The sequence below is a fragment of the Orycteropus afer genome, unplaced genomic scaffold, assembly GCF_000298275.1.
Source record: "Orycteropus afer afer isolate SDZICR_OR568_19922 unplaced genomic scaffold, OryAfe1.0 scaffold00043, whole genome shotgun sequence".
Lineage (NCBI taxonomy): Eukaryota > Metazoa > Chordata > Mammalia > Tubulidentata > Orycteropodidae > Orycteropus > Orycteropus afer.
The window spans coordinates 14,801,876-14,812,713 of NW_006921630.1; the positions used below are offsets into that span (position 1 = coordinate 14,801,876).

A 10,838-nucleotide genomic window follows, 5' to 3' on the forward strand; every position below is an offset into this window, starting at 1 on the left:
GTTTATTAGGGAAGCACCAGGCTACAATTCAAGTTCAGGAAAAAAACGCTCAGTTTCTCTCCCAGCCCACCGTCTCCAAGCCAAGTCTCTCACAGTCTCTCCCCCAGCAATGCATGTCCCTCGGTGTCTTACTCAGCAATGCGTGTCTCTTGCATCCCTTTCCCAGCAGCACGTGTCTCTTTCAGCAGCACCTCTTCCTCAACCAGCAGTCAGAGAGAGAGTTCTGCCTCTAGGAGGCCTCCTTTTGAGCTTAGCAAGTGGCCAAACCAACCAATCCTAACAACAGAATTCTAAGCACCTGAGAGTGAGCCTCCCATAACATTGCATTGTGCCACACCCAACAGAAATAACCCAGGTGGATAACATTTACAATCAGGAGCTCCTCAGTTGCTCATTCCACCACTGAGTTTACAATGACTTATGGGTAGAAAAGCCATACTAAGTAATTTACTACACTGCAGAAACCTAATGGGGGTCACCATAAGTTGGAATCAATTTGATGGCAGTGAGTTTGGTTTGGTTTATTTTTGGTATTATATAAAGCTATAACTTGATTTTTTTTTTTTTTTTACCAAATAACTAACTAGTTATTCAAAAACTGTTTCTTGAGTAATCTTTTCCACTTCATTGTCAATTTAACCATTTCTTACTTTTTTCTAAAGTTAATATTAGCCCAGTTTTGTCTTTCCCTATGTAAAATTATACAATAAGAGTATAGTAAAATTATACATAAGAGCAATCTTATGTATACATGTAATATAACCTAGGTTTTGTGTGTTTTACAGATTAAGTGTAGCAACCGATGATACTTCAAGAAAGATGCCAAATACCAGTTCTTCATCTCAAGAACCCGTTAAACTCCCTGAAGCATCATTTTCAACAAATAATCAAATTATTTCACAGAATCTTTCTTTAAGTGGAACTAAAACAAATATAAATAAATATTCAGATTTTAAACTGAAAGATATCAAACTGACAAATGTTCAGAGTAAGCTCAAACATGAACTTAAAAACCTCAGCAGTCCTAAGATTGTCAAAGATGTAAAGCCTAAAACTGAAGGTCGGGCAAATGAAAAAAAATGGCATCATTTACTTTCTCAGAGCCAGAAGATGAAAGAACTCAGGAAAGAAAGGTACAATAAATTTAGAGACAGTTCAGAAAGATGCATCTTGGAGAAATGCAAGATAAATGAATTTTCTCAGGATAATACTTCCTACAAAATAATTAAGGAAGCACTAAAACCTGGAAGAAGGAAGATCAGTTTCAAAATCCCTGTAAAATCCCGTGATACCCTCCAGAAGCTTGTAAAAGAAGATGTCTTCAGTTTAGATGCTAACAAGTCAGAGACTAAGCAGAAGGAAGAAGAATGCCTGGAAAGCTCCCAGGTTTCATTAAATTTGACTAGGCACAAAATTGAACCTTTATTTTCAGATTCTACATGTAAGACTGTTCGTAAATGGAAAGGAAAGTATCATGAGCATCAAGAAAGTAATGAGTCAAGTTCTAGTAAAAATCTAACCCAGGTAAGGTGGTATAAAATGAGGCTTGTAGGTTTTAGCCAAGTGTTCTAATATATCAGGTTTGACTTGTTTTAATTACTGATTATGATGATAGAAGGCTGATTCAAATTTAGTCATGGAGATATGTGTTGGTTCCTTTATTTTGCTGCCGTAAACCCTACTTTCATTATTTTTTAGATTGTGATTTTGGTGAATGTTTACAGAGCAAATTGATTTTCCCTTCAACATTTCATGCATTTTGTTTTGTGACATTGATTGCAATCCCCACAATGTTACGTTACATCTCTTTTCCCACTTTCGCCCTGTGTTTACCATTTCCCTTTGTCCTTCTTTCCTATCCCTTCCTGACTTCTGAGTTTTATCCCTGGGCAAATGCTGCCCTTTTGATTTCGAATGGTTGATTGTTCTAATGAGTATGCACCTCCCTGGTGTTACTATTCACCTTATACAGGACTGTCTCTCATTTGGCTGAAAGTTGAGCCACAGGGTGAATGCAACTTTTTAAGAAGGAATCCTGGCAAGTATCAGAGGACATAATTGAAGGGTATTTGTGAAAAATGTGAGGGTGGGCAGGAAACAAAACAGTTGTAGATAGTCTTTTGTATAATAATCCCGTAGGCTCTTCTCTAACCCCAAGTACAGGGAACACTTGGGTTAACATTCTGAAGAGTTCATTTCTTTAACAAATTATTTGAGTGTCACTGTAATAATACAGCTTGTAAGAGTCATACAATCTTTGTTTTTATAGACATTCATATGAAGAGACAAATAAGCAATCACATATCATATAATATGGTATACATAGGACATTAACATCATGGTATACTGTGGAGGAATTAGTTTTAAAAGATTTACTACAGGAGGTAGTGTTTACACTAAGAAGTAAAGAATGAGTAGCATTCTTTCAAGTGAAGTGGAGTGGGATGGGAGAAGCAGAGATATTTTAGGCAGAGGGAATTGCACGTGCAGAAATCCAGGCTAAAAAACTTGGTACATCTAATTTTGCTTCTAAATTATGTATTAAATGGCATTTGTGGACTACTTTGAGAACCTAATTTCTAGTATTGTTTCTATGGCACAGAAATTTTTTGCTTTACAGAAAGCTTTTAGAACTTTAGAATTTCAGAACCTTAGAATTTCTGAAACCGAGAGACAGTGTCTTTTAAATAGGGGCGGTTGATCCTATCTGGTTTTAGGTATTAAAACTACAGACTGCAGAAATTAGGTATTCCTTATGAAAAAATGGAGAGATCATAAGCCAGAAGAGCTTGAGAGAGCGTGCCTTTAGTTTAAATGAACTTGAAGGGTCCCAAAGAGGTAAAGAGTTGTGTTCCTTCTTTTTGCTGCTTTCATAGAGGAAAAGAACTCCAGTTTTTCTTTTAGGTATTATAACCAATTCTCCAGAATAGAATGGAAGAAAGGAACTTGAAGTTGCCAAATGTTCAATGATAATTGTTGGTGTTCCCCTTATGCTGTTCATCTAAAAAACAGTATGAGAAATCCCTGTAGTGCATTTTAGGGTTTGTTTGTTTGATTATTCATTCATTCACTTATTCATTCATTCATTCTCTTGCCTTTCTCTATAGAATTACTGCACAAATCAAAACCAAAAGTGATACATAGCACCAATATCAACTAGTAGGGAAAGCAGTTTTTGCATGACTGCTTACCAGTTAATTGGAATTAAAACACTTTATAAAGTAGTCCTTTGATTGTAACCATATCTGATGTAAAATCATTAGATATAAGAGCAGCAAATAAATATTATCCTTACCTTGGGCATATGATTAACAGTAGTCTTAACACTATGTTTGTTGTTTTGTTTTTCTCATTAATTCCTCAATAGATATATTTCTGAAGTCATAAGTGTACTTTATAAGGAAATAATAGTATTTTCTGCATTTAGTAATCTGATTATGCATTCCTAAAGAGACGATAGCTTTTTCTATTTCTTGGGTTTTATAATCTTTAGATATAGACCCCTCTCAGGATGCACATCTTCTTCCCATCATTGTAAATTAATATTCTAAAGATTTATGATTTATAGAACACTTTCATATATAGCATCCCACTTAATCCTTACAAGTCTGTGAGGTAAGAATTCATTCATTTATCAAACATCAATTAAAGGTACTTTTCTAGGTACTAGAGATTGAGAACTCACTGCCATCAAGTTGATTGTGACTCACAGCAACCCCCATTGGGTTTCTAAGGCTGTAAATCTTTACAGAAGTAGATTGCCTCATCTTCTTCCAACAGAGCAGCTGATGGATTTGAACTACTGACCTCCTGGTTAGCAGCCAAATGCCTTACCCACAATACCAGCAGAGCTCCTTATCAGACAATCATCTGATCTACTGTTCTGGGAATGACAAATTGAAGAAGAATGGTGTCACATTCATCATCAAAAAGAATGTTTCAAGTTCTATTCTGAAGTACAATACAGGATACTACCCATGCACCTGCAAGGAAGACCAGTTAATACTACCATTATTCAAATTTACGCACTAACCACTAAAGCCAAAGATGAAGAAATTGAAGATTTTTACCAACTTCTGCAGTCTGAAATTGACCAACCATGCAATCAAGATGTATTGATTATTACTGGTGATGGGAATGCAAAAGTTGGAAACAGAAATTGGTAGTTGGAAAATATGGCCTTGGTGATAGAAATGATGCTGGAAGATTGCATGATAGAATTTGGCAAAACAGAGACTTACTCATTGTAAATACCTTTTCTCAACAACATCAACAGTGGCTATAAATGTGAACCTTGCTAGATAGAATACATAGAAATCAGGTCAACTACATCTGTGGAAAGAGGTTATGGAGAAGCTCAATGTCTTCATCCAGAACAAAGCCAGGAGCTGACTGTGGAACAGGCCATCAGTTGCTCACATGCAAGTTCAAATTGAAGCTGAAGAAAATTATAACAAGTCCACAAGAGCCAAAATAAGACCTTGATTATACCCCACTTGAATTTAAAGACCATAATGAAGAACAGATTTGAAGCATTGGACACCAGTGAGCAAAAACCAGATAAACTGTGGGATGACATCAAGAACATTATCCATGAAGAAAGCAAACGGTAATTAAAAAGACAGGAAAGGAAGGAAAGACCAAAATGTACTCTGGAACTTGCTCTTGAGCAGAGGGTAGCTAAAGCAAATGGAAGAAATGACAAGATAAAAGAGCTGAACAGAACACTTTAAAGAGCAGCTTGAGAAGACAAAATATTATAATGAAATGTGCAAAGGCCTGGAGTTAGAAAATCAAAAGGGAAGAACATGGTTTGCATTTCTCAAGCTGAAAGAAGTGGAGAAAAAATTCAAGCCTTGAGGTGCAATATTGAAAGATTCTATGGGCAAAATATTGAATGATACAGAAAACAGCAAAAGAAGATGGAAGAAATAGACTGTAACGAAAAAATTGGTTGATAATCAACTATTTCAGGAGGTAGTATATGATCAAGAACCAATGGTATTGAAGGAAGAAGTCAAAGCTGCATTGAAGGAGTTGACGAAAAACAAGGCTCCAGGAATTGATGGAATACCCATTGAGATGTTTTGACAAACACATGCAGCTCTGGAGGCCAACTGACTGGAAGAGATTGATATTTGTGCCCATTCCAAAGGAAGGTGATGCAACAGAATGTGGACATTATTGAACAATATCATTAATACCACATGCAAGTAAAATTTTGCTGAAGATAATTAAAAAATGGTTGCAGCAGTATATTGACAGGGAACTTCCAGAAATGCAAGCTGGATTCAGAAGAGGATGTGGAATGAGGGACATCATTGCTGATGTCAGATGAATCTTGGCTAAAAACTAAGAATACCAGAAAGATATTTGTTTGTGTTTTATTGACTATACAAAGGCATTCGACTTTGCGGATCATAACAAATTATGGATAACATTGAGAAGAATGGGAATCCTAGAACACTTAACTATGTTCATGAGGAACCAAGAAGCTGTCATTTGAACAGAACAAGGGGATACTGCATGGTTTAAAATCAGGAATGGTGTGTGTCAGGATTGTATCCTTTCCCCATACTTATTCAGTCTCTGTGGTGAGCAGATTATCCAAGAAGGTGGACTAGATAAAGAAGAACTCATCATCAGGATTGGAGGAAGACTCATTAACACCCTGTGATATGCAGATGACACAACCTTGCTTGTGAAAGTGAAGATGACTTGAAGCACTTACTGATGAAGATTAAAGACAACAGTCTTCAGTATGCATTACACCTCAACACAGGACAAAAATCTTCACAGATCAATAGCAGCATCATGATAAATGGAGAAAAGATTGACAGTGTCAGAAGATTTCATTTTACTTGGATCCATAGTCAACATCCATGGAAGCAGGAGTCAAAAAATCAGAAATCATATTGCACTGGGCAAATATGCTGCAAAGGACCTCTTTAAAGTGTTGAAGAGCAAAGAGGTATCCCTACCCCAAGCTATGGTATATTCAGTCACCTCGTATGCATGTGAAAGCTGGACAATGAACAAAGAAGACAGAAGAAGAGTTGATGCTTTTGAATTCAAGATGAAGCTGTCTGCTTCTGTAAAGATTTATAACTTTGGAAACCCAATGGAGTAGTTCGGCCCTGTCTCCTGTAGGGTTAGTGTGAGTTGAAATTGATTCAACAGCAATGGGTTTCGTTTGGTTAACATAAAATATGGTAAGGAAAGGCAGACAGTTAAATGCACACTAAGACTTTGTTTGTAATAGAAGGTTTTTAGGGACAATTGACATGAACTTTTCTGGATTGTTTGATGACAGAGAGTTCATTGAAGTCACTGGAAGTGGCACGTGGACAAAGGGTAAAGGGTGGTAGCGATCTAAGGAAGTGAACAAAAAGATATAGACTGTCATGAATAGGGGAAATCTCTGATAATAATTTCTGGTTTGGTTGGTACTTAGTCTACACAAACCTTAAACATCAAGTGAGATTTTAAAGTCAGATGGCAAAAGGAAAATTAAATCCTGTGGTCATGGATTAGTAAAGCTGTAAAGGCCCTTGTGTGTATATGGTTTTATGACATGTGAAGTTTAATATTGGGAAGTTAGGGTAGAAGCTGAATTACCAGTAAAAGCATTTCTGCATATGATATACTTGTTTAAAGAGTGCCTGTATTTACACCTAAGGAACCCTGGTGGTGCAGTGGTTAAAGAGCTTGGCTGCTAACTGAAATGCTGATGGTATCAAACCCACCAGCAAGGAGAAAGATGAGGCAGGTTGCTTCTGTAAAGATTACAGTCTTGAAAACCCTATGAGGCAGTTCTACTGTGTCCACAAAGAGTCAGAATCAAGTTATGGCTATGGGTTTATGGTAATGTATTCCATAAATTATTGTTATTAGTTGCCTTGAGTCAGTGGCCTCATAGAGTTTTCAAGGGATTGACCTTTCAGAAGCAGATAGCCAGACTTATCTTCCATGGTGCCTGTGGTTCAGTGAATTACTTAATATGGCCTCTCTAGTCCTAGTCTTTGTAACTCCCAGCAAATGACTGGGTAGGATTATGCAAATATGAGGTGCATGTAGGGATTGGTCAATTTTGCCATCTTGCTAGGCTTAAAATGAGCTATCCCAGAGGCAGAAAGGGGTGTTCTTGCTGCCATCAAGAAAGAAGAGCCAAGGTGGAACCACTGAGACTATGGCCCCTAGCTGCCCTTCAGGTCCGGAATTGAACCCACACCTGTGGTTTCCAGCCAAACAAGTACAGGCATGTGAGTTAAACATTTACCTCAAGTAGACACACGCCCTGGAGAGAACAATCATGGGAGAAAGAAGGGCAGCTTATGCACAGGGAGACAGCTCAGGGGGCAGGAGAGTATGGAGGGATGGACACTGGGAAGAGGTAACTGGGGAGAAAGTGGGAGGGGAGCTGTTGCATTGTGGTAAACTGTGGTCAATGACATGAGACAAAGTAAATGTGAACTGCTGTATGAAAAGTGAATTTGCTCTGTAAATCTTCACCCAAATCACAATAAATTAAAAAAAAAAAAAAAAAGAAAGAAGAGCCAAGAGTGGAGCACATCCTCTGGAAACAAGATCTCTGCGCTAAACCTTCTTAATCCAGGAGACAGAGCTGTAACAGCTTGCTGAGACAGTGAGAAGTGGTGGCCGAGAAACAGAAGCAGCAGAAGCAACAGAACCAAGAGACTGGTATGAGACAGAGCACTGGGCTTCCTGGCCCATGGAGGGAGAAAGCTGAATGTCTTTGGGCCAACGCTTACTAGCAGAGTGGGGTGCCTCTCGGCATTTATCAGCAGAGATAAAAGAGCTTTGTATCACTTGGCTGAGCAGGGCAGAGGCCAGACCTAGAGGCCAAAGATCAAAGAGAGGTGTGCTTACGGACACTGCTGAGAAGAAGCTGTTGTGATTGAAGAGTATTCCTGAACCTGAATTGTAACCTCTTACTCCGTTAATAGGGGCTCTGGTAGCATAGTGCCTAAGGCATTTGACTGCTAACCAGAAGGCTGGCGGTTCAAACCCACCAGCCACTTCTCGGAAGGAAGGTTGGGCATTCCTACTTCCGTAGTGATACTGCCTCAGAAACCCAAGGAGGGGTCGCTATGAGTCAGGGCTGACTCGATGGCAAATAACAACAACAACAACTCCATTAATAAACCCCATAAGTAGAAGTATTTGTGAGTTCTATGCAATGAATTATTGGACCCAGCAGAGAGGCAGAGTGCTGTGGGAGGGATGGTTGGTATCAGAATTGTTAAAAGGTTGGAGAGTAGAGGCATGTCTGAACTGCCTTATAGGAATCAGCCTTCAGCTGATCCTCCTCCTTGTTGTGAAGTTAAAGGAGTTAAAATGCCTCTGCATGCCATTGTCATTTTTATAGCGCCTTTGGGTGATTCTAACCATCAACCTTTCAGCTAGTAGTCAGAGCTTAACTTAATAGCTTCCTGTAAAATACATGCTAGAGTTATCTTAGGAACTTTTTATTTTTAGAAAAGGACTTGGTCTAGTAGTGCTTTTGCTGAGCTCACCTGTAGGGTCAGATAGGTCTCATCCACTCAGCAAAAAATGGCAACGAAAAAGTATAATTTGTGGAGAGATGTTCAAAACAATCCCTAATGCTCTAACCACTTATAATGAAACTGCATTTTCCAAACTTTCCCCATATTATAGTCCTCAAGTTGTCATGTGACTTTTAGAAATGGTTCAGCTATTCTAGAAGAATAATTGACTTTTTCCATGATTCTTTTCTGTTTCTTAAGGGGCCATATAGTTTTATTCTTGGAATATGAATATTTTTAGCAATGTGTGTATGAATGAGGAAACCCTAAAGCATTTCTGGCAATGCTCATGTGTTGAAAGAATGAGACTTTTCTTATTCTAGATGATTAGCTCTCATCTGGGAGCAATTTTGCCCCTTAGGATATTTGACAATGTCTGGAGATAGTTTTGATTGTCACTACTACCAGGCTACCAGGGGAGGTATAGAGGGGAGGGTGCTATTGATATCTAGTAGATAGAGGCTGTCAAGACAAGTCCTATAACAAAGAATTGCTTGGCCCCAAATGTCTGTAGTGCTGAGGCTGAAAATCTTACTCTAGGTATATGCTTCATTCTTAACTAAAGAAATTGCTTTTCATTTCAGGGTTTTGAAGCACCATGTTCTTCTGTCTCACCTGAAAGTATTCAAGATACAGACCAAGAGGTTACTGACATACTTATCTACTTTGATTTACTATGAATATTTTTAATGAAATTAAGTCAAACAGTTCCTATTTTTAATATAAAAAGTGATTTTAAAACCTTGATAATCTGAAAATAATAGTGATGTCTCTTTTAAAATCAACATGTAAATTTTTTAAAAGTATTTGGAAAAATACTGCATTTACATAATATTTTGCTATTTCTGATTAACTCGTCTGTTTTAAATGAAGAGTAGTGTGCCTGTAGCTCAAAAATTATCTAATATTTAATTTTAATCATAATTTTGTATGTTTATGCCTAGGATTGTCAAAATGCAGTATGACAGTAACAAATATTTACCTCATTTCTCTAGTCAGAAATCACATAAAATCTGTGAGTGCGTGCATGTGTATCTTTTTACTTGTTGCTTTATTTCCTAGCCAGGATCTCTTGACTGACCCTGATAGAATTAATGGATAGAATTTTATGTTCTCTGATCCTAAATAAAATTAGATTCATAGAATGCTTTTTTATTTTCTTATTAAAAGAAGACTTTTAAATTGTGGTGTTTTTTCTTTATTTGTTACAGGCAGTTGTATTTTTCTGTCTTGTGGGTCAGTACCACTTGATAGATAGAACTAAGAAAGATTTCTTACCTCTCTGCTTTAGAGAACCAAAGAATTAAGCTAGATTTTATTTTCATTTATTTGTATCTGTATATATCAGGGAATGAATTCTCTGCAGTGAGAAGAACTGTAAGAGCTAGATCTCAATTTTTGATGGTTCATAAATCACATTAGACATCTCAGGAAAATACTCATCAACCAGATAAAAAAAATTTGGATCCTAAAGTATTATGAAGTGAGAAAGCAAAACAACAATAAAACTCACTGCCACCTCGTTGGTTCCTACTCATTGCCACTGTAGAGGACAGAGTAGAACCACCCATAGGGTTTCCAAGGCTGTAAATCTTTATGAAAACAGACTGCCACATGTTTCTCTGTGGAGCAGCTGGTGAGTTTTTTTTTTTAAATTATGATTTGGGTGAAAGATTACACAGCAAATTCTTTTTACCTTCAACAGTTCGTACATATTTTGTTTCATGACATTGATTCCAGTCCCCACAACATATTAGCTATCTTACCTATGGTTACCTTTTCCCCGTGTCCTTTCCTATGCATTCCTGCCCTCTGAGCTGTCTCCCTGTGCAAATGCTACTGTTCTGATCTCCCATGGTTGATTGTTAGGAGTATACCTACCTGGTGAATTATTCACCTTATAGGCCTGTCTGTTGTTTGGCTGGGAGCTCTGGTAGTGTAGTGCCTAAGGCACTTGACTGCTAACCAGAAGGCTGGTAGTTAAAACTCACCAGCCACTCCTTGGAAGGAAGGTTGGGCAGTCTACTTGGTCGCTGTGAGTCGAATCCAACTCAGTGGCTGTGAGTTTGGTTTGTTTGGTTTATTGTTTGGCTGGAAGCCACAGGACAAAGTTCAATTCCAGGCCTGAAGGGTGATTAAGGGCTATAGTCTAGGGAGTTTCAGCAGTCTCTATCAGATCAGTAAGACTGATTTTTTTTTTTTTTTAGTGACATGGGTCAATGCATTTTTTTTTCTTTTGCCTACACAGTACTGCATTACCAGTAACAGCAA

General features: G+C 37.8%; 1 protein-coding gene across 1 annotated transcript in view; it reads left to right on the forward strand.

The window, feature by feature from the left end:
- Positions 1-10,838, forward strand: part of SWT1 (SWT1 RNA endoribonuclease homolog) — a 188,509-nt gene that overhangs the window by 52,407 nt on the left and 125,264 nt on the right. The window contains exons 5-6 of the mRNA XM_007937682.2: positions 786-1,524; positions 9,152-9,211. Of these exons, the coding sequence (XP_007935873.2) occupies positions 786-1,524; positions 9,152-9,211 (799 nt within the window). The remainder of the gene's footprint in view (positions 1-785; positions 1,525-9,151; positions 9,212-10,838) is intronic.